Source organism: Chionomys nivalis, chromosome 5 (assembly GCF_950005125.1).
Source record: "Chionomys nivalis chromosome 5, mChiNiv1.1, whole genome shotgun sequence".
NCBI classification, from domain to species: Eukaryota; Metazoa; Chordata; class Mammalia; order Rodentia; family Cricetidae; genus Chionomys; species Chionomys nivalis.
The window spans coordinates 100,820,323-100,844,655 of record NC_080090.1 but is presented as its reverse complement, the minus strand read 5'-3'; the positions used below and the strand labels follow the sequence as shown (position 1 = coordinate 100,844,655).

Sequence of the window (24,333 nt, the reverse complement as noted above, 5' to 3'; positions counted from 1 at the left end):
TCTTGGTGTTTAAAAGCACTTGCTGCTCTTGCATAGGACCCAAACCTGGTTCCCAGACCCACATCTGGTAGTTCACAACATGGTAATCCAGCTCTGGGATCTGACACTATCTTCTGGCCTGTGTCGGCTCCTACATAAACATGTGCACATATACTCACACAGACACATACACATAATAATAACAACAACAACATAATGATGATGATGTTAGTGATAAATATTTTTTAAAAGAAAAAAATATAAAGTAAAACTCCAGTCAATGATCATGTCTTTCAGATTTTCCCTCCAAAAAAGCAAAACAACAGCTATGAGGGTCATCTTGAGCTATTTCCGACCCTTACCTCTGCAGAGGCACTGACCAATGAGCACTCAGACCACTGGCCCTGCAGGGAGTAGCAGAGCAGAGCCAAGGGCCACTTCATGCCCTGAAAACAGTTCACATGCTGCCTGAAGGCTAAGGGTTCCTACAGTTGTGCCCACTAGCTCCAAATTTTTGTTTCAGGGTGCATTTCAGGTGTGATTGTGTGCATTTCAGGTGTGATTCTTGTGCATTTCAGGTGTGATTGTGTGCATTTCAGGGTGTGATTCTTGTGCATTTCAGGTGTGATTCTTGTGTATTTCAGGTGTGATTGTGTGCATTTTAGGTGTGATTCTTGTGTATTTCAGGTGTAGTTATGTGTATTTCAGATATGATTGTATATATATATCAGGTGTGACTGTGTGTATTTCAGGTGTGATTGTGTGCATTTCAGGTGTGATTGTCTATATTTGGGTGTGATTGTGTGCATTTCAGGTGTGATTCTTGTGTATTTCAGGTGTGATTGTGTACATTTCAGGTGTGATTTATATAGTTCAGATGTGATTGTGTGCATTTCAGGTGTGGTTGTGTGTATTTCAGGTGTGACTGTATATATTTCAGGTGTGATTGTGTGTATTTCAGGTGTGATTGTGTGCATTTCAGGTGTGATTGTATATATTTAGGTGTGATTGTGTGCATTTCAGGTGTGATTCTTGTGTATTTCAGGTGTGATTGTGTACATTTCAGGTGTGATTTATATATTCAGGTGTGATTGTGTGCATTTCAGGTGTGGTTGTGTGTATTTCAGGTGTGACTGTATATATTTCAGGTGTGATTGTGTGTATTTCAGGTGTGATTTGTGTATTCCAGGTGTGATTGTATGTATTTTGGGGTGTGATTTTATTTTTAAAGCTCCTTCCATGAACACATGCCTCCTGGGTACACTGAACAAGAATACATTGAAATTCTAGCTGTGGGAAGTAGTCCACACAGCGCCTGTGAGAGGCCTCGCTTCACCTTCAGTGGGATTCTCCCATAACCTCCACCATCCATGACACGGAGGTCACAATTGCCTTATATACTTGTTCTGAGCAGGTCTGGGAAATGTAATTTTGGTTTTTTAATTTATTTTTTAATCTAGGTGAATATTGCTTACACCTCAAGATCAGGATTCTCAACTGGGGATGCAGCTCTGTGGTAGAGAGCTTGCTTAGCAGGGGCCAGGCCTTGGACTCTGGGAGCTCTATCCACGTGACAGGAATTCCTTCTGGGAAAGCATGATGTCTACACCCACCCCATAAGGTCATAAAGACAAACCAACGTACGGTCCCACCACAGTCACCCTGGGGAACTGATGCATTTATTGGGCGTCCTCACGAGCACAAGTGGGTACCATCATGAGTGTGGGGGTCCCTAGTGCAGGGCCAATAGAAAGTTTTCACTCAGCATGGATGCTGGCTTCCCAGGGGACTCAGTCAACCTTCCCGGCCTACCTGCCCTAACACCTCCCAAGACCTCCGGGCTAATTAGTCAAAATTGCATACAAATGGCCAGGAAGAGCGAGGAGAATCTCAGGTGAGAGCCCGAGGACTGTCCCGGCCCCACCCCTTCCACAAGAAAATGTAAACAAGTTCCCGAGCCTGATTAGGATGGACTCTTTGGGGCAGGCACTGGTGAATGTGGAGGGTTTTTCAGAGAGGTCCTTGCTATATAACAACACCCCAAAGAAAAATCAAATGACATAGAAAACGGGCAAAAAAACCCCCAAACAACAAGAGGTCTTCAGGGGACCCCTAACCTCCCCAAAAGACTTTTATCTCCTACAGAATTTCTAGAAAGAGAAAGATGGTCCATCATGGAAGCCAGGGTGATTCCCTCAGCAAAGCAGAATGGGAAATATAGCGGGTTTTTGTTTTTTGTTTGTTTTGGCTTATTCTTCGTCATCGTCTTCCTCCTCCTCTTCTTCTCCTCCTCCTTCTTTTCCTTTTTTTCATTTATTTTTAAATTCAGGTTGAGAACCAAGGTGTACAAAGCCCTGGGTTCAGTCCCCAGTGCCACAAAGTCAGATAATGGTGATGAATCCCTCCAGTCCCAGTGCTCGGGAGATGGAGACAGAGGATCCTGAGCCCAGGGTTGTTGTCAGCCTGAGTTTGAGGCCAGCCTGGGCTACACGAACCCCGTAAAACAGATTCTAAGGGGACAACCTGCCCTACCCCACTCCTGCCCCCGATACACACACACAATTGTGCAGAGTCAGTATAGCTCATGGATTCTCAGACGTGAGGTTTTCCCCCACATTTCCTATTTCCACAGTCAGATGTTGCAGCTGACATCTGGCAAAATTTTGTTGGTGGGTTGTTTTGTGATATGCTTGGGTGTTGTCTGCAAACTCATAAAATTTCCTTAGAGGACTGAGGGAGGCCATCCTCAGTCCTAAGGAGAAAGAATATTATTAACAACTTCAAAGAAACTGCTAACCGTAACCAAAGCCAACAGTGAAGCTCTGTCTGTGTGTGATGGCCACACAGTGCTTGCTTTTCTGGAGGGTTTGCGGTTAAGATGCCCGGTAAGGACCTGAACTGGAGATCCTTCTGCCTCAGCTTACTGAATGCCTACCTGTGAGGGCATCTTATCCGGTGATTTAATTTAGTAGGACAAGGGTTTTTTTTAGAATGTCTTTTTATTTATAAGTTGTATACAGTTTCACACCTGTATACAATGCACATGGACCCTACCACCCCAATTCCCCTTCCACTCTCAGGCTCCCCCAGCACCCCCACTTCAGAACCTCTCCTTTTTTGTTGCTAAGCCACTGAGTTCAGGGAGTGCTGCCTGCTGGAATGTTGATTGATCTCACTGGCTGGGTCTAGTGCCGGGAATAACAGCTGCTGCGAGTTCATGGGCACAATGGCCACGCTGCGTCCAGAAGACGGCATTTCCCAGCCTTCCTGCCATTCTCTGGCTCTTACGTCCTTTCTTACATTCCTCCTCCATAGTGTTCTCCTCTCTGAGACTGGGAGAGGGTGTTGATACAGATGACACATTTAGGGTTGAGCACGTGACAGTCATTTGTTCTTAGCACTTTGGCCAATTAGGAGTCTCCATATTAGTGCTGTTTGCTGTACCTCTTGGGTTTTGGTTTTGTTGTTTTGTTTTTCGAGGGGGTCTTATTTAGCCCATGGTGACCTCTATCTTAATTCACTATGCTGTAGCCACAACTAGCCCTAGACTTCTGATTCTTCCATCTCTTCCAGTGCTGGAGTCACAGGAATGTGTTATCGTGTCTCTGTCTCTTCTCTCTTTTTCCTCTTTCTCATTCTTTCTTTCTGTGCTGAGATACAGGCTCTCACTCTGTAGCCCAGGCTAGGCTGAACCCACAGTGAGCTCCATGGCTCAGCAGCTTCCTAAATGCTGAGATTACAAGAGTGAGCCACCACACTTGGCTCCCCCATGCTCTTGGTGGCCCAAAACAGAGCCTAATTTCCAAAACCAGCGACATGCACAAACTACATTAACATTGGGAAGAGCCGGGCACTGATCTGGGACATCTGGAATTGCTACAAATGCCAGTAACCACTGAGCTATCTCTGTAGCCCATAAATGATATCTTTTAAAAATTTATTTATTCATTTATTAAATATACAGTGTTCTGCCTGCATGCAAGCCTGCAGGCCAGAAGAGGGCACCAGATCTCATCACAGATGGTTGTGAGCCATCATGTGGTTGCTGGGGATTGAATTCAGGACCTTCGGAAGACCAAGCAGTGCTCTTAAACTCTGAGCCATCTTCCAGCCCCCATCCATGATATCTCTTAATATGAACAAGATGCTGGGCCAGGCAAGTCTCCCAGCGGGCGGAGTGCTTGCTAAGTCTGCACTAAGCCCCGAGTTCCATCTCCAGCACTGCACAAACTGGATGCAGTAGCGAGCACCCTTCACCCTAGCACTCATGATTTGGAGGCCCAAGGATCAGAAGTTCAAAGTCATCCTTGGCTATACAATAGTGTTCAAAGACAGTGTGGGTTCAACTTGAGCTCAGTGAGAATTTACAGTGGGGAGGTGGGGTGGGCAGAGAAGATGCACATTTAATAAGAGTGTCTTTATGGCCCTCAAGCCTTGCAGGCCTGGACAAGCTGAGCTTCCTCAGAGCTTGGGATTTCTCATCAGTGATGTGGGACAGTGATACCCTCGGGTATGTGAGGAGGTGCCAGGGAAGTTCGTGCCTTCCATCCCTCCTCCTGGGACCTGGGGAGGGGTTCCTACTGTTTCCCCAGACTTCCTTCCCACTGCTCTGTCCATGAGGAAGAGATGCTGCTCGTGGTCTCTCTCAGAGGCTGGCACTTGCAGCTAGGGACATTTGCAGGAGATGTGAAGTTGATAACAGGCTTCTTGTTCGGCCCCAGAAGGAAGGCACTGTGCCAAAGTGCAAGTGGCCAACGCACCCAGGACTGTTTGCTGGGTCTGCTCAAGAGGGCATGGCAGCCCTATGAGCATGAGGAGTTCTGGGGCTAGGATGCAACTCGGCTGGTAGAGTGCCAGCCTTGTATGCTTGAGGCGTGGGCTTCATTTCCACTCTGTAAATGTGGTGGTGGCCGTTGTCTGTGGCAGTGGGAGGGGAAGCAGAAGGTGAGGATGATGATCGGCTCTATAAGAACTCAAGGCAAGCCTTGGCTACATGCGACCCTTTTCCAAAAATAATCATCTCTTCTATGGTTGGCATATGAGTTATTCACCGACTGTGGTATAGTTTTGTGGGGTTTGTTTTTGTCAGGCTGGGGGTGGGCTCAGGACCCTGTGCATTCTAGGCTCACACTATCCAAGTGGGCTATATCTTAGCCTGTTTCTTCATTCATGTCTTTGCAGTCTGTGTGGACTTCACATTCCCAGTACGGGTCGGTGGCCCTTTGTGGCCAGTGGGTACCATGGTGAGTGGTTCTGACTATTGACTTCTAAAACTTTACGTAGGGATACCTTCCTCTGCCATTTAAACTATTGTCTATTTTGAAGTAGTGTCTCATGTATCCCAGGATGGCCTCGAACTCTCTGAGGGTGACCTTGAACTTCTGATACCCAGAGTTCTGGGACTATAGCCAGGCATCACTGGCTGGTTCTGAGGATTGGATCCAGGGCTTTGTGTACGCGGGGCAAGTGTCCTACCAACTGTGCTACATTACACTTAAAAGCAAGTGGAACACAGAAAGTCCCTTTTTTTGTACACAAATAAGTCCCTTATACTTATTGATGGTTTCTTTCTTATTAAATTTTATGATTTATTGTGTGCCAACATGCCCATCAGACGTGTCTCATTCAGGACAGGGCACTTGGCACCCTGCGCCATTTGGTCTCTGGGGTCCTCAAGGCATCCACTAGGAGGCCTTTATGGTTTGACTGGACCCCCTGCCCACTGCTTCCCCGACTCCTTCACAGCTGCAGGCCCATGAGCACCTGATACCTCCAGTCCAATCCCAGCCCCTTCCCAGGCCGCCATGAACTCCCAGCACCCATTCAAATCATATTCTTAGGGTACAAGCTTCAGAGTCATGGTGGTGTCCAAGAAAAGCTGGGAGACCCTTGGGAAATGTTAAATGGGTGACCATAGGGACTCCGCAGGAAATGGAGGGCTTATTTTTGTTTTTTAAGGACTCTGGGGTTGATTCTCGGAGCAGACTGACATGTTGATCATAACAAGTTTTTCCCAGTACCAGGTGAAGAGAGGAACTCAAGGCGTGAGGACAGGGACTGCATCACCACGGGTGCACAGGCCAGTCCCAAGTGCCAGCAGGGACCCGGGTGCACCACTGTGGTATCCGCCTCCTGAACCTCACTCAGACTCTTTGTTAAGATGAGAGAGTGTGTCAAGAAGATCCAGCCACTGGGCTGGTGAGATGGCTCAGTGGGTACCATGCAGTGCCTGCCTCCAAGTCTGACAACCTGGGCTAGGGCCCCGGGACCCACTTGCTGGAAGGAGAGAGTTGACTCTCTGCAAGCTGCCCTCTGACGTCGCCGTGAGGGCTGTGTCAAGCCCTCTCCCGCAAATAAATTAATTTTTGCAAAAGCAATCAAAAGTCAATATTCCGATCATATGCAAATCGCATACATTTACAAAGTAAAGACGGGAAAAGATGGTTCATCTGCATATCGGTTTTCTCTATAGCAGACTAATTGTGTCCCAAAAGACTGAAAAGTTAAAAGCTCAGAAATTCATCATTATCCTCCCAGCAGGAATCAAAAGGCTGCCCCTGCCCTCCGGAGAGGTTTTGCGGTCACCTGCCACACACTAGGACAATAGGATCTACATTTCTTTTCCCGTTAGATCCGCCCAGAAAGAAAGCCAATTTGAGGTTCTCAGGACCAGTATTCGGCAAGCCACCCTAGCCTGCAGTTTGGGGAGTGTTAACATGACTTTTGTGTTTGCTGGAGTTCTGAGGGGCCGGGATGCCTGAAGGCAGGTGAGCACCCCTCTCCCATGAACTTGCTGTTGTTTCAGAGCTGGGGCAGAGGAAGACGCTTCATGGTACCCTAGGGATGTGACCGGACCTAGTCTAACATTACTTCCATAAGGCACAGGGGCCCAGTTGAGAGGGAAAGAGAGAGAACCAACAGAGAAGTATGGTACAAACAATCTGCGGTGCATTAACCCCCACGGGCCACACCTCACAACTCAGCAGTGAAGTCTGAGCCCTTGCCACGTGCTTGCCTTTGTGAATTCCCTTTCTCTGAGCCTTAGCACGTGATGTGTGCTCACCTGGAGGCCTTCCTCTGCGTATTGGTACTACAGCCCGTCGCTGCTATCCCACACCCTGGAAGCTCCAAAGGCAGACTGTCTCCCCACCCCCCACCGTTCCCATAATAGTTTTTGCTTCTTGGGATTTTTTTGTTTGTTTGTTTGTTTCGTCATTCTGTTGTTTTTTCGAGACAGGATTTCTCTGTATATTTCTAACTGTCCTGGAACTTGCTCTATAGACCAGGCGGGCCTCAAACTCACAGAGCTCTGCCTGCCTCTGCACCCTGAGTGCTGGGATTAAAGGCATAAGCCAACATGCTTGGCTATTTTGTACTTCTTCAGTAACACTGGCCAGTGTCTTCTGCTCACCCACTGGCCTTGCTAGGATGACAGGAGCCTCTGGAAGGCATGGCTCGCTGGCATTTTCCTAGAGTGCTCTCCTCTTGAACACATGTAACTGTCATGGCCTCTAATGGGGCACTGAGTGGTCTTCTTTAGTTTCAGTATGTGGGAGAGTGGGAACCGCAGACAGAGGTGATGGCTTCTTCACTTCTCACAGTTTCTCCACGGGACCTCTGGGGCCAAAATGGCCTCTGCATTGTCATACATCCAAAGAGATGGGTGTGACAGCCACAGGAATGTTGACCACCCTCTGGAGACACGTGACTTCCAGGAGCGGACTGCACAGCAGAGGTGGTCCCTGGAAAGGCAGGCAGGGAGTGACAGGTTCCTCACAGAGCAGCAGGAGAGACAGCAGGCCAGCACGGAAAGGAAGACTTGTGTATATGTGCAGTCCCTGGTAGTGAAGGGCTCAGGTCTCCAAAGCCTCATAAGCAGAATGTATGCCTTGCTGAGGTCCTAGGGTCCAGAAACTGAACACCTTCCTACCTACCCACCTGCCTGACCTTAGTTTACACTCAGCCACAATATAAACATCCAAACCTTAAAGGCCAGAAAGATGGCACTTCAGTAAAGGTGCTTGCTGCCTATCCCGAAGACCTTAGTTCGATCCCCAGGCCCACGTGGTAGAGGGAGAAGTTACTACCCTCTGAACTCCACACACACCAATGTACAATGCTGCTACCATCCCCTGGATGGGGTGGGAACGGAGAGAGAATTGTAAGCTAAAAGGCAATCCTGAAAGAAGGAAGTGGAGGGAGACAGTGGAAAGACCCCTGCTTCCTGTGGCCACTTCTTCACCCTATTTCCTAAGCTTTTCTGTGGGCCACACAAGCCTAGGTTGTCAAAGCAGGGTTGTCACAAGCCCTGTGGTCTCTGTAACTACTGTGTTTTCAGATTCTTCCCCGGCACATCTCAACTCCGACTAAGCAGTAACTGGCCTCTGAATAACAGTCCCAGGTGTCTATTTTTCTTTTTTCTTTTTTAATTTTACAGAAAGCTCTCCTGCATTTCCGTAACTTATTGTGTAGCAGAAAATGACCTTGAACTTGTAGTCTTTCTGCTTCCACCAGAGCAGGGATTTCAGGTCTGTTTTTACCACACCTGGGCTTAGAACCTAGGGCTTTGTGTATGTTAGGCCAGCAGTGAACCACATAGATGCCTAGCAATGGGATTAAAGAAAAGAAAAAGCAAAGGAGGAGAAAAAAAAAAAAAAAGGCCAGACCATCAGTGTTCAGTGCAAGGAAAACCAAAAGCAACATTAACGCGATCCAGAGTGCCTAGGTACTCCTGCCACTGACAACCGCCCCGTGGCTCTGGGGATCTGCCCTGGGCTCAGCGTCGGGGCCGAGAGGCCAGTAGGCCGCAATGAGGGTGGCCGCGTCCCCGGGGCAGTGGCCAGGAGCGAGCTCCCGGAAAGGCACGGGAAGACTCAGCCAGGTGCGGCCCAGCGCCGCCCTCCAGCCGCGCTAGCCGTGGGGGTGGGCCGGCAGTAACCACGCCCCAGAATGCCACGCCCACCCGAGGCCCATAAAAGGCGCCGCCCGCTGGCTGCTCGGGTTCGAGTGCTGCTTTGGGGTGGACTGCTGGTGGCCGGTGTCGCCGTGTCCAACTCGGTGCCACGCCCCGGCCGGTGCTGCGGGAGCCCCAGCCATGCTGTTCTGGCATACGCAGCCCGAACACTACAACCAACACAACTCTGGCAGCTACCTGCGGTAAGACCGGACAGCACCTGCCTGCGATCGGGGTCAGGGCGCCGACGGACCAGTGCGGCCTCCATTGGGGTGGAAACTCTCCGGGAGACCCCCGGGGGGCTGATTGGGGAGGCGGCGCGCTGATGCCAGCGAGGCGACTCTCCGAGGTCTCCCGGTCGCTCGCAGCGTCCCCGGCCCGGTCCCGCAGCCTTTCCTCTCCCTTCTCCAGTTGGAGAAATAAACTTGCCACATCCATCAGGAGCTCCTGTGTCCCAGGAAGCCAGGCCCCGCTCTTTGCTCGTCGCGGCTGGTGGGCCCACAGGTGGGTGGTGGGAGCCGGTCTGCGCTGTAGCCTTGAGGGCCCGGGCTCCGGTGGGCTGGCCGTCCCTGCCCGGGTGAGCTTGGTGTGGCCCCCAGGCCCCGGCCTCTAAATCTCTACTGTCGGGATTTCTCTAGCGTGCATCAAGGGAAGAGGGTCCCGCGGGTATCGCAAAGTTCTCTGAACTCTCTCTATTTTAGGAAGTAGACACCCCCACTCCCACCCCCTTTGCTTCGGTGACTACGGGATTCTTTTTTTCCACCGTGGTACAGCTGACTGGAGGGCCAATAGGCAGACATTTCATTTTCTGAACTCGCCAGAACCAGCTTCAACCTGTCTTTATTTCCATCCTGCTCACAGTTTATTATATGTGCCTTACTTAACCCAAAAGGTAGGTGTTGGACGTGGGTTCAGGAAGAAGTGAGCTTGCAAGCAGAAGTCGATCCCAACTGCAGAATCTTATGTGCTTTTTTGGACCCCCAAATCTCCCAGCTTGACTTTTCTGTTATGTGTACTTTTAAGTTTCTATGTCAGAAGCCCTCTGGGAAGACACCCCCTTCTTAGAAAGCCTAAGCCTGACTAGGTTTTGCTGGTGTATCTTCAGTTTTTGTTTGTTTAACTCCAAGTCATAGAAAGTGGCAATCAGTCTGACTGTAGATCCTGGTGTGCTGAAGGTTATGCAAAGCCCACAGTTAAGAATGCTACAGAGTAAGTACCTGTTAGCTGTAACACCTATAGGGTTGCTGGTAGTTTGTTTTGATCTACTACTAGGTGAGTGGCCACTAGGTATCTCATCCTATCTTAAAGAATTTGAAGGTGACCTTGAGTTAAAGTGGGAGGCACCTGTTAGGGGGACAGTTTTGTGAGAGGAAAGGTGTGGTCTTGCATCTTGGCCTGAGATAGAAGTTAGCGAGCTAACCCAGATACTTTTAGGATTTGGACTTTGCAGGAAGGAGGAAGTCAGTCATTGGGGCTGAGTGCTACCAAGTTGCCCTGGTTCCTTGAGGGAGCAATGGGTGAAGGCAGTCCATGTTCCCTTCTTGGAAGCTGCCTTTATTTTTTTATTTTTACTTTCAAATAGTTTTTGACCTCCTTGAAGGCCTGTGGTCCGTGCTAGAGCGAGGATATTTTTGTTTTGCTTTTTTCCTTTTTAAATTTTTTAAGTTAATTAATTTATTGTTGTTGTTGTTGTTGCTTTGGATTTTCTCTGTGGACCTTTGGAGCCTGTCCTGGAACTTGCTCTGTAGACCAGGCTGGCCTTGAATTCACAGAGATCCCCCTGCGTCTGCCTCCCAAGTGCTGGGATTAAAAGTGTGCGCCACCGCCGCTTGGCTAATTTAATTTTTTACAGTGCTGGGATGAACCCTGGGACTTTCCATTTTGATAACTTCCGGCCCTCCTTTATCATTATTATTATTGTTCTGCTGGAAGTTCTACAAGCCATCTGACTTCACCGAATAGTGAGTGGCCTTCAGGTCCCTCCCGCTCCTTTCTGTTTGATGTTCTGGTGACTTTTATTCCTTGGCAAATAAGGACACCAGGCCAGAAACAAGTTAGTGTTGAGTGACGGTTCTTAACAACCCCCCTCTTTTTTTAATTTAAAAGTAACAGTGCATGGAGTATTAACTTAACATGGTCTGGGCAAACATGAAATTATGCAATTCCTAGGTGAGCAGGACAACTTGCGCTCCTTCATAACTGCCCAGACTGGAGAAGGGGAAAAGGAAGGTTTGCTTCTGGTCAGCCCTGCTCTGTGTCTCTGTCTCTGTCTCTCTCTCTCTCTCTGTCTCAGCCGCAGACAGGAATAACAGAAGAGTCCACGTAGGGAAGGTTTCCCAGGTGTGCCCAAAGGCAGGCTTTCTGGGAGTTAAACACTGTTGGGGTGTGTGCTGGGTTGTGTTTCATGGACACTCATTTATGATGCTGTACAGGGAACACATAGTCCTGGTGACTACGCAGTGAAGTTGGGTCAGCTGATCTGATTCATGGCCCAGACCCATGGAGGGAGGAGGGTCATCAAGATAGGGCGGACACCCTCTGGTAGCTATTTCTGTGGCAACATAGTTTAGAACCTTTAAGCAAGTCTTTCCTGCCTGCAGGTCATCCTGATCCTCAGGGATTTCATTGGTCTTTGCAATGACATTCATCTATAGTCCTTCAGCTCAGCGGACAGTTCACTGAGTCTGGGAGTTCAAGGTTAGCCTGGGCAACATACTGATGCCTTTCTGGAAAGGTCTAGAAACAAGTTCCTCCACTACAGGATGATTTGAGGCTGATGTGTACTATGTGATGATCTGTGCGTGCATGTGTGTAGGAGCCAGAGGACTACCTTCAGTATTGGTTTCTTGTTTTTTTGTGTTTTTTTGAGACAGGGTCTCACTGTGTAGTTCTGCTGTCCTGTAACCCTATGTCGATCGGGCTGGCCTTGGACTCACAGAGATCCACCTGTCTCGTCTCTCCCTCCCAAATGATTAAAGGAGCGGCCACAGTGGCCAGCTAGCTAGTCTTTAGTGATGTTCCTCTCGCTGGGTCCCCTGCTGGCCTGAAATTTGGCAGGCAGGCTAAGCTGACTGGCCAGCGAGCCTTGGGGGTCATCCTGCCACCCCATCTCTCCCATACTGGGGTCATTCGTGAACTCCACTTCATTCAGGTTTGCAGACTGGGCTCTGGAACTGACTTTAGGGCCTCATGCTTCCACATACGTTGCTGACAGAGCTGGGACCCCAGCCCAGGCTGACTTTGTGCTGTAGGGAATATTATTTAGTAGTGAAGGAAACAACTCTTAAGCCTTTTAAGATTTGCTGCTTGGGTAAGAAGACTGAAGTCAAGCTTTTCTATCTTCATAGTATTTTGGGTAAATCATTAGGAGCTTTAAAGTAGGACTTTAGGGCTGGCAACATGGCTCAGCAGGTAAAGGTGCTTGCTACTGAGCCTCAGGACCTGAGTTCAATCCCAGGAGTTCACATGGTTAGTGGGAGAACCAGCTTCCAAAGCCCTCCCCTGATCTTGGTGTTAGCACACACTCTGTGTATGCACGTGTTCACATGTGCCTGTGCGCACACACATATGCAAATGACTAACTAAATAAACGTGTCAAATTCAAAAAACAAACAACAAAAAACTCCAGGCCGGGTGATGGTGGTGCACACTTTTAGTCCCGCACTCTGAAGGCAGAGGCGGGCAGATCTCTGAGTTCGAGGCCAGCCTGGTCTAGAGAGTAAGTTCCAGGATAGCCAGGGCTACATAGAAATACCCTGTCTCAACTCCGCCCCTCAAACCCAAAACAAACAAACCAATTGTCCCCCTTTTGGGAGAGATGGGGTGTGTGTCCATGTGGATGAGGAGGCACTTGCTCCTCAGCTACATAGTTTATAGTTAGGGGTACTGCCGAGGGTTGGTATATAGAGAGTTGATTACAGAATAAAAATTGAGGCTGGTGAGGTGGCTCAGTGGGTAGGGGTGCCAAGTTTTACTACCCGAGTTCAGTCCCTGGGACCCAAATGATAGAACTCATGTTTGCATGTTGTCCTGTGACCTCCACATATGTCGTGATCACATATTACTCACACCGCCCACTAAATTAATAAATAATGTAAAAAAAAAGCAAAAATTGTCCAGATGATTATTTTCAAAGCTGTCTTCAGTGTTTTGCTTACAGATGGGAAGCAGGTGCCCATGTTGGGCTGTAGCTCAGTGTGGTATAGCATTCGCTTAGCATGCACACAGTTCCTGGGCACTATATACCTCCCCCCTGAGAAAAAGGAGGGGAAAAAAAAGCAGCTCTCCAAGAGAAAAAGAAAGAAATAGTTGCTGGTCTCTGTTGCTTAGGCCTCAGGAGGCAGACAATTTTATACTTTCCCGCCTCAGGCCTTGGGTGACTGGATCTCACAAGGGCCGTTGAATGGGGCTGGGACCATGCCGTAGTGGTTGCACCTGAGATTTGGACCGTGTTTGGTACCGTGCGTGGCCTGTATATCTCGCCCGGCATAGCTCTGTATTCCTGGACTTGACTTCTTACCACTGCTCCCTGTGTTTTACAGTGATGTGCTGGCTCTGCCCATCTTCAAGCAGGAGGAGCCACAACTATCTCCTGAGAATGGGGCCCGCCTGCCACCCTTGCAGTATGTGCTGTGTGCTGCCACCTCCCCAGCTGTGAAGCTACATGAAGAGACCTTGACATACCTCAATCAAGGTAGAGACCTCCTAGGGGTGGAACCCAGGCTGGCCGCATTAGCTGTGACACGGGACTCTGGAAAGACTTCAGGCTTAGGGGTCAGGCATAAGTTCCAGTTCTGTGGCTTAGCTGTGTGGCTTCCCAGGACTGCCATGACTTCACTGAGTAAATGGAAATATTGAAAACTGAGCTGGGAGTAGTGACGTGGGCCCGTCGTCCTACTCCGTAGGCAGCGGCAGCCTGAATGACAGAACGAGAGTCCTGAAGGAAGGGAAGGCCGAGTGTGGGTCATCTTGTAATGTTTCTTCCTCATGCAGCCTCCAAAAGTCGGTGATTGGTGGTCGCTATTACTGGTCTGCTCTCCTTCATGGACTAAGAGCTGGCCTACATCCTTCTCAGGGCAGGGTCTGGCTTCCACCCACTGGAGAGCAGCTGCCTTTGGCTGCCCAGCACAGAGACCTGCTGTTTCTTATTCTCAAAGCCTCAGTGATCTCCCTCCCTCCCTCCCTCCCTCCCTCCCTCCCTCCCTCCCTCCCTCCCTCCCTCCCTCCCTCCCTCCCTCCCTCCCTCCTTCCCTCCCTCCCTCCCTCCCTCTCTCTCTCTTCCCCCCACCCTCCCGCCCCTCTGGTTTTTCGAGACAGGGTTTCTCTGTAGCTCTGTTCTAGAACTTGCTCTGTATATATGTCAGGCTGGCCTCGAACTCACAGAGTTCTACCTTACTCTGCCTAACTGCTGGGATTAAAGGCCTACACCGCCACTACCCAGCCCTCAGTGATTTCTTACGTAAAATAAGAGTCTAATTTTGGAGGGGCGTTTAAAAGGGTGAAGGTAAGTAGCCTGCCTGGCATAATGGCAGTTGTGCAGCCACTAGCCCTTCCAATTCGTGTTTGTTTGTTTGTTGTTTCTTGAGTTGGAATCTTGCTAGGTAGCCCAGGCTAGTCTGAAACTCAAGACCCTCCTGCCTCAACCTCCTAAGTGCTGAGACTAAGGATAGGCGTGTACTCTGTGTTTAGTTTTCAATAATTCTTTAAAAGTTTCCATTACATTTATGTATGTATGTGTGATTTCATTATGTATATGTATAAGTGTATGTGTGTGATTACGTTTATGTATATTTGTGTGTGTGCATGGGTGTGTGCATACTCGAGTTCTGAGGAGCTTATTCTCTTCAGCCAGGTCATTGATTTTACCCAATCAGCCATCTCACCACCCCATGTTCCCATTTTTGAGTGTTTCATTCGTTAGACACACGAGCCGTGTCCTGGTGTATAGAGTTTCCCCGTCCCCGGTCTCTGTCCTGATGATGGGACTGTATTTAGCACTGTCTCCTGGATGCCTCGGAATGAATCTGGTTGCCATCACCCATGCATGCACTGGTTCCATGCATGCACTGGTTCCATGCATGCACTGGTTCCTCCTCTGCTGGGAATTGCAATCTGGGGGAGGCAGCTGAGCCCTGATTTAAAAAAAAAAAAAGCTGCCTTCGTTCTGCAGAATTGCCTCTTGAATTTGACCTTGCCCAGGTCTCTAGCTCACAATGAATGGAAGTGTCTGGGTTACTCCTGCAGGGAATCTGCCGGTCTTGCTAGTCTCTCCCCAAGGAGGGCAGGGTTCACCCTTGTGGGCTGAACACTCACTACTCTGGCTTGGTGCTGATGGCCATTGATGGCAGGTGACAAGCCGGTTGGAAGCAGTCCCTTGTGTGTTTGCACAGTGGCTTCTCTCATTGTCCTTTCTTACTCGTTGAAGGTTAAATGCTGCCAACTTTCTCTTTGAGCAGTTTCTTTCCTCATCAGCCCCCCCCATGCCCTCCCTACCACCCTCCTCTTGCTTAAACTTGAGAGTGAAGGAATGAGGCCACTGAGCTGATGTGGGTCTTGTCTGGGGCCATGTCCCGTGTGAGCAGTGTGAGGTCTTATTGCTGAACAGGGACTTTGTGTTTTTGTCTCCTGCCCCCATTTTAAGGCCTTTCTTTGGCTGTGTTCATCATCCCCCTCCCTGTTGTTTAGCCAACGGTAGGAAGTGTTTGATAGCATACTAGGTTTTATTAACAAGTTTAAAAGAGAATGTCCTCTTCCCCATCACAGATGGTGAAGGGCTCACCCTGTGGTTCCATCCGCCTGCCTGTATTAACTTGGTATCTTTCCTTTGGATATATACAGATTTATTTACTATTTTACAACAAAGGAAACGGAGCCTCGGGCCTCGCACAACAGGCTAGTGCTCCAGCACAGAACCATATCCCTCCATCCCTACATACTTTTCTGTTTTCTTTTTTGGTTTTTCGAGACAGGGTTTCTCTGTGTATCTTTGGAGCTTTTTCTGGGAACTCACTCTGTAGACCAGGCTGGCCTCAAACTCACAGAAATCTTTCTGCCTCTTCCTCCCAAGTGCTGGGATTAAAGTCTGTTGCCAAGGTTCTTATGGAACCTCCTGTGCATCCCGAATTGACCTCTGTCTAACTCCATCTTGTCTCAGTTTTGCAAATGCATGGTCTTGCCTGAGTAGTAAGATAGTAGATGTTCATTACAGAAAGTATAGAAGATCAGACTGTTAAAAGGGCTTGAATCAAATTGTTTAGGAAGGACTGGGACCTCTCCCAGTTGCCAGAGCGCTTGCCTAGCATGCAGGAAGCCATGGGTTTTATCCCCACTATCTTATAAACCAAGTGTGGTGGAACACACTTGTAATCCCAGCTCTCTGAGAGGCAAGAGGATCAGAAATTCAAGGTCATCCTCAGCTACAGAGAACGAGGATAGCTGGGGGTGCTTGAGACCCTGTCTTTAAAAAAGAAAGGAGGGAAGGGAGAAAGGAAGCTCTTAGAATTACAGTTTTAAAAATGAGTTATTTGGTTTTGGTGTGGTGGCGCAGCCTCTAATCCCAGCTCTCAGAAAGCAGAGACAAGGGGATTTCTGTGAGACTGAGACTAGCGTAGTCTACATTGTGGGTTCCAGGCCAGCCTGAGTCACACAGAAACCCTGTCTTTAAAAAGCTACTATTCAACAGCCAGGACTCTCTGTAGTAGCTTCTATGTGACAATATCCACACAATATGCATAATATATTCATTGTTGCTAATTTGCATGTTTCTGCCAAATTAAAAAAGTATCCAGCTGAAACTCAAAGTAACTGAAAAACAAAAGCAAAAGGCAGAAAAATCAAATTTAAGTTGCCTATAATATCGTGTGTGTGTGTGTGTGTGTGTGTGTGTGTATTTAATCCATTTATTTAGTGTATGGGGGCACTTTCTTGCCACTGCACACATGGGAAGGTCAGCTTTCTCCCACATGGGTCCTGGTGGTGGGAGGGTCAGGCCTGGAAGCAAGTGCTTTTACTGTCTGAGTCATCTTGCCAGCCTGGCAGCTAACCTTCTATGTATACATATTTTAAAATTGGAATACTATAGTGCTATATCATAAACTCTACTCTGGCCAGCTTTATATTGTAAGCAGTCATTTTTCTATGGTTAGAAATTAAACATTTAAGGACAATAAGATGACTCAACCATAAAGACGGCTTTGCCGCCAAGACTGATAACCCGAGTTCAGTTCCCAGGACCCACATGGCGGAAGGAGAGAACTGATCATTTCAAACAGTTGTCTTCTGACTTCGACATATGTGCCATGTACATACACAAATAAATGTAATAATTTTTTAAAAGTTAAACTGAAGAGTGGTGTTATAACTTAGTGGTAGAGCACTTGTCTAGAAATTAGACATTGATAAACATCCCTGTGGATATAGTTTGAATATTTTTTAGCTATAAACCTAACAAATAGAATTAGAGCATTAAAATGTTACACATTACCTTGGCAGAGTGTTTCACGCCTCCCAGCCTGGTGTATCTCACTGTCTCTCTCAAAGGCAGGTGTTGCCAGTTTTCACATGAGAATTTATTTTATTTTTTTATTAAAAATCTTTTGTGTAGTATCTTAGTCACTGTTTAAGGTGAGGTCCCAGTCTTTATGGAACTTAGTCTAGCCTCAAACTTGTGGTCCTCCTGTCTCAGCCTCGAGTGCTGGGATTATAGGTGGTGAGCACCAGCTTGGTTAGGTTCTCTGTGCCCTATAATAACTAACATGATGAAATATCTAAGATACAGTAGTCTTTTAGGATGTCTGCATAATTTTACTATGTCCTTTGTAAATTTCTCTTTGATATTTGTCCCTTCCATCCGAAGAGACATCATTTATGAACTATTTGGTGGCCGTGTGCTGCAGTGTTTATTTTTCCTTTGTCAGTCCTCTAGTTGTATTTTGCGATAATTACACTGAGGGTCCTGAGCATGCTAAGCTAGCACTCTCAGGCCAATGACTAAATTTTGTATGTGTGTATATATGTTCATATGTATGCATGTATTTATTCATTTGTGTGAGTGCCTACAAACCATACACACATGTGGAGATCAGAGGAGAACTTGTGGGTATTCTGTCCTAGTTCCTAGGGATCGGCTTAGGTTGTCCAGCTTGGTGGCAGAGACATTTGGCCTTACCTGCTTAATGATCCTGACGTATGCATTTATTGTTTGACCTCCATTTTAAGCATTATGTTGGATGCCTTATGGTATGTGAGCAATAATTACTCAGAAAATGTATGCATCTTTCTTCCTTTTGCTCTTATCGATAGCATACTCTGTGTCTTTTCAGCACCCCCCTACCCCCTCACCCCCCACCCCTGTCCAAGTACTTAACCAGGGCCTGCCTTGATAAGCTTTAGATCAGATAAGATTGGGTGACTTCTGATTAATCTGGGTTAATCTTGAGTTGGTGGCCAGCCTGGGCTATATAGTAAGATCATGGCTAAATAAATATGTCGTTATTATCATATTATAAATAGAATGTCATTCAAGACCCTTTTATCCCATTGAAAGGTTTTCTCTTCAGTTATTTATATTTATTGTATTGGCCCTATGATATTTATTGCTGTTTTTCTTCTCGGTTGTGCTGAGAACAGAAGCGAGGGCCTTGTGTGTGCTAGGTGAGTGTTCTGTCTTTGAACTGTGCCCTCAGTTGCTTGCTGTTTTATCTGTGTGAAGCCCATCTAAGTCCTTCTCCTGGAGGGCTGTGTTTAAAGTTCTCCGAGAGCAGAAAGAGCACTGTAGGTATATCGTTTCCTCCTGAGCCAATGGACCACCACTCCCTGCCGTGCCCGAGGAGTGCCTTGGCAGTAGTCATGCCACACAGGGGTGTGCTGGTCTCCAAACCTGGTGGCTGGCTTTAGATGTGGGGAGAACTGTTTGAGAACAAATATATTCAGAGGAGATGAAGGAGCCAACGACTGCAGAACAGACTGAAGGCTTGCAAGTCCCCTGTTGGGGTCAAAGGTCCTTGTGGACACAGCTTTCCTGACCCGGGAGCCTGAGGGGGAGGGAGGAGAATCCCAGGCGCTTCTGGCTTGTGGTAAGAAGTTCTTTTCAGAGTGCTTGCTGAGGAGAAAGCGTTGGTATTTCCACCCAAACGACTCTTAATATTTTCTTTTTATTGAATTTATTTATTTGTTCGTGTGCTTCTAAGATCAGAAGCAAACTAGGGTGCATTAGTTTGTGTGTGTGTGTGTGGGGGGGCTTTTGTGCTTCAGGGAGCACGTGTGGAGGTCAGGACAACCTGCCGGGGTTGGTTCTCTCCTACCATGAGGGGTCCCAGGTAGAATTCAGATCATCAGACGAGGTGGCAAGCGCCTTTATGTGATGAGCCATCTCAACAGCCTCGAAATGACTTTGAGCCTTAAACGCAGTGACCCAACGTCACTGGCCCTTGATTTCATTCACCCAGGAACTACAGTTGGTGGAAGGTAAAGGTTCTGAAAGGAGGGAAACCGAAGGAAAGGCCAGCGTGGTTGACACATCTGTCTTGTAGCCAGGGGATCTCTCCTCTTCCATGACTTACTGTAAATTGGGCAAAGATGCTCCTCGGGTGACACAGCCAGCTGGAGATTGCCGAGCCTGTGGCCGCCCGGCTCCAACAAGCCCACTTCTGCCATTACTGTTTATAGAGAGAAAACATGGGCTGGTGAGCTGGCTTAGCTGGTAAATGTGTTTGCTGCTAAGCATGACAGCCTTTGATCCCAGGACTCATGTGAGCAGAAACAGTGGCGGAGGAAGAGACTCCTGCATCATGCAGTGCTGTGGGGTGGTGTGTGTGTGTGTAGTGTGTATGTGTGTAAAATTAGCAGTTGTACTTGGTTGAGCTTCTGTGTCTGGCATAGAGGACTTTTTTTTTTTTTTTGAGAAGTCTTGGCTTCAACCTGAGGATGATCACACACTTCTGATCCTCCTGCCTCCACCTCCTAAGAGCTGGGATTACTTGAAGGGGCTTATGTAGTTAGTGCTGGGAATCTAACCCACAGCTTTGGGTAAAGCAAGCAAGCACTCTGTGGACCAAGCCATATCCCCAGTCCCTAAAACCATTTCTAAACACTGCTATTGACTGGCAGAACACATGCCCTCTAGGGCATAGGAAGCCTGCTCGCCAGAAAAGCACTTTCTAAGCTGCGTGTGTGTCCTGCTGGCTGAGGCGCAGGCTCAGAGCCTGAGTCTTGGCCTTGCCCTGATGTTCTCTTCTAGGTATATTCTAAAATACATTGTTCTCAGCTTTTTCAGTGACAACCTGATGTCTTCAGTCCTTACTTGGTCAGGCAGGGTCTGGGAAGTGATGGCACTCACTGTAGTGGGTCATGAAGAAATTTCTGGAAGGGGAGGAGTCATGGGCAAACCAGGATTTGTTTTGGGTAGGTCTAGGTCCTGCGTTTTCTCTAGCCTCTGAGGAACTGTGAGGACAATATCTCCCGGGAAGGAAGAAAGACACACCATCCCTTCAGGGAGGGAGATTAGAGCCCAGGCTGCACAGCTCCTGAAAATGGAGTTTAGCTTTCTCTGCAGCTCCTGGGAAGTCTTTTCATCCCTGGGCTCCTGGTTGTTCTCTTTAGGACAACCTCCCTTGCGGCTGTTGCCTGGAGAAGTAAGTGTTCCACAAATATCTGGTTGCATTTTTCCTTCTTCCCTGGTCTCTTAGTGATTGAATTTAAAGAATGAGGTGGGATTAACCCCTGTTTGCCGACTTTCCTCCACAGCTGAGTTTTCTTTTTCAGATAAATTTTTAGCCTGAAGTTTGGGAATATAAACTACAGAAGACAAATGACCCTGAAGCACAGTACTTAAAAACAAGGAATACTTTCCATCTTCCTTTTTATTCCTAAAGGGGTAAGCACTGCTCGCAGCAGTGACTGAGCGGAGAGACACGCCCGTCCAGAAACTATCTCAGTTGCCCATCTTTTAGATTTGTTTCTTGGTCACACTAGCATGGCATGGGCATGTGTATATCTGTGTTTTTGTTTTTGAGACCGTGTCTTAGTATGTAGCCCTGGCTAGCCTGGAACTCACTATATAGTCCAGGCTGTTCTCAAACTCTTGGACATCTGCCTGCCTCAGCCTCAAGAGTACTGAGATTAAAATCCCAAGTCACCACGTCTGGATGTACGAATCATGTATATGTTTTTTATGATGTGAGCTTTTTCCCTTTTTTCCCCTCTAAGACAGGGTTTCTCTGAATAGTCCTGGCTGTCCTGTAACTCACTCTGTAGACCAAACTAACCTCAGAGATCTGCCTGCTTTGGCCTCCTAAGGGCTCGGGTTAAAGGGGTGTGCACCAGCACCACTTGGCTTGATTTTTTTTTCCCTTTTGAAGATAAACAAGGTTATGTTATAAATACCACCTGAAAATTGCACGCCACCAAACATTCCTATTCCTGTCCTAAGGGTACATTGTTGTGCTGGAGGTGTGGCTCAGTGGGCATTTGTTTTCTATGCTCAATTGGAATAAATTGTTTGTTTTGTTTTGTTTTTTCAAGACAGGGTTTCTCTGTGTAACTATCCTGGCTATCCTGGAACTCACTTTGTAGACCAGGCTGGCTTTGAACTCGTGAGCTCTACCTGCCTCTGCCTCTTCAGTGCTGGGATTAAAGGCATGTGCCACCACCACCTGGCTAATCTTCTTATTTTATATGCATAGGGTTTAAATCTCTGTTTAACGAATTTATTTCTTATTTGTTTCTAGTTTTTCAAGACAGGATTTCTTTGTGTAAATAGCTCTGGCTGTTTTAGAACTCGTTCCGTAGACTAGACTGGCTTCAAATTCACAGAGATTCTCCAGCCTCTGCCTCCCGAGTGCTGGGATGAAAGACTTGCACCACCATCACATGGCTACTTTTTAAATTTATTTTTATTTTTATGTGCATTAGTGTTTTGCCATGGGTTTCACGTCTCCTGGAACTGGAGTTACAGGTAGTTGTGAGCTGCCATGTGGGTGCTGGGAGTTGAACCTGGGTCCTCTGGAAGGGTAGCCAGTGCTCTTAACCACTGAGCCATCTCTCCAACCCTGTGCTTTTTTAATTTTTGAAAATTACATTTATTTATGTGTGTTTAGGGGGCAGTGTACTGTGATGCCACTATGGAGATCTGAGGACAGCTTAAAGAAACCGAGTCTCTCCTTCCATGATGTGGGTCTCCAGGATGGAAATCTGTCACCAGGGCTTGTTGGGAGGGTTCTCTCACCAGCCTCTGCTTTTTGGGACAAGGTCTCATGTAGTCCACACTGTTGAACCTCCTGTAGCTGGGTCTATCATTGTCATTAACTTCTGGTCTCTCTGCCTCCATCTCCAAGAGCTGGGCGTACAGGAGTGTCCCACCATGCCCAGCTCTGTTCATTAACTTTTATCTGTCCAGTTACATCTTTGAACTCACTGTAGCCAAGGATGACTTTGAACTTTTCTACCTCTGCCTCCTAAGTGCTGGGCTTACACCAGGCTCAGTTTACATGGTGCTAGGGATCACACCCAGTGCAATATGTGTGCTAAGCAGGTGCCTTACAACTGGGCTTCATCCCCAGTCTCTTCACATGGCTTTAATTAAAAAAAAAAAAAAAAAAAAAAAGATTTATGTTTAGGTGTAGGTGAGTGGGTGCCCTGGAGGTGGAGTTGTGAACCACCTGATCGCCTGGAACAACAATGAGTAATCTTAACCACTGGTTATCTCTCCCGCCCGGCCCCTTTACCTATCTTATCATAGGAAAGTCCTTTGAGTAACCCTAGAGTCTCTTCTTTTAACCCCATACAATTGATGAAAAAACTGAGGCCCGGAAGGGGAATAACACTTTCAGCATACATAGTGGGGTCTTAACCGGCTCTGAGTACAGACCTGACTCCTCGCTGGGGCTCAAAGGGTGGCATTCTGATGGCCATTCTGAGGGCTTTCTTCCTCTGTGCTTGAGCCTCAGGAAAGAATGCTAGGGACTGTCTTCTCTGTGCACTAGAATGGGGTGGAGAAGGTGGGGCTGAGTACACACATGGTCTGTTCTCTCCCTTGGAGAAGACTCAGCCTTGCTGGCTCAAGACCACTCTGCCTGAGAGAGCCTGGCGTGTTCTTGACCTAGCATTCTCCAGCTTGCTACTAAGGGTTCTGTGGGTGCAGAATGGAAGGGAGAGGTCAGGTGTTCTAGGATTCCAGAGTGCAAAAATGAGACCTCCCCACCTCCAAGCATAGGACATTTATACCACCTTGCTCTCAATGTCCCTGCACTGTCCCTTTAGAAATGCAGAGTCCCCTGGTGTCTGCCACCAAGACAGCTGATCAGAACCTGCAAATTGCTGGTGCTTTTAAATGTATTCAGATTATAGAAACATGACTAGCCCTTGTGCCTCAGCCATCTGTTTCATAGGTGGGTAAACTGTGGTTTAGAGAGGTGGTATGGCTTGCCCCGGAACATGCAGTGGTACCCCTCCTTTTCTTTCCCTCCCTCCAGGTCTCACTTTTACCTTTCTCTAGGGTCTCATAGCCCAGGCTAAGGAATAGCCTTGAACTACAGATCGCCCCAAGTGCTGGAATTGCAGGTATACAGGCCACACTCACTTTTATGAGCTTCTGGAGATTATAGGCATGTGCCTGCCACCACACCTGGCTTTGCTTGCCTTTTTTTTCCAGATTTATTTTACACATATGAGTGTTCTCTCTGTGTCTTAAAGTGACACAGCTTCTCCAACAAGGCCTTGCCCTTCCCCCAAAGTTCCCCTAACTGGGGGCCAGGCATTCAAAATGAGCCTGGGGCTGGGGGGGGCATTATCATTCAAACCACCACACCCTGAACGTTTGGATGTGTACCACACGTGTGCCTGGTGCTGGTGGAGGGCAGAAAGGGCTTCAAATCCATTGCAACCCAAGTTGGAAATGGCTGTGAGCTGCCTCGCTGATGAAGCCAAGTTCAGTTCTCTGTAAGAACAGCAAATGCTCTCAACCATTGAGCCATCTTTCTAGCCCTTGGTTTGTTTTTTAAAGACATCCTTAAAAAACAACTTTATTGGGATGTAATGTCTATAGCATGCAATCCATCCATTTAAAGTGTACAATTTAGTTGGGTGTGGTGGCAAATCTCAGCAAGTCACTTTTCCTGGACAGGAGAGGCAGAGGCAGCAAGATTTTCAGTACGAGGCCAGCCTGGACTACATAGCAAGACTATCTTAAAGAGATAATTTAATGTTTTTTAGTATGTTCGACTAAATACGCCAACATCATTTTGATTAATTTTAGAATATTTTTGTCCTTGGCATCCATGAGCAGTCGGTCTTTACTACCCTTATCCCTTTTGAAGGACAAAAGCTCATTGAATACATTGTACCAATAAATGGGCATCAAGTCGAGTTCCACCTACTGCGCAAAACAATAATTCATATCCTGTCTA

At 47.6% G+C, this 24,333-nt stretch overlaps 1 protein-coding gene across 1 annotated transcript in view; it reads left to right on the top strand.

Moving 5' to 3' along the window:
* Window positions 1-9,073: 9,073 nt before the first annotated feature.
* The window catches only part of Tfcp2l1 (transcription factor CP2 like 1), a 50,384-nt gene continuing 35,124 nt past the window's right edge, over window positions 9,074-24,333 (top strand). Inside the window, exons 1-2 of the mRNA XM_057770287.1 lie at window positions 9,074-9,135; window positions 13,474-13,625. Of these exons, the coding sequence (XP_057626270.1) occupies window positions 9,074-9,135; window positions 13,474-13,625 (214 nt within the window). The remainder of the gene's footprint in view (window positions 9,136-13,473; window positions 13,626-24,333) is intronic.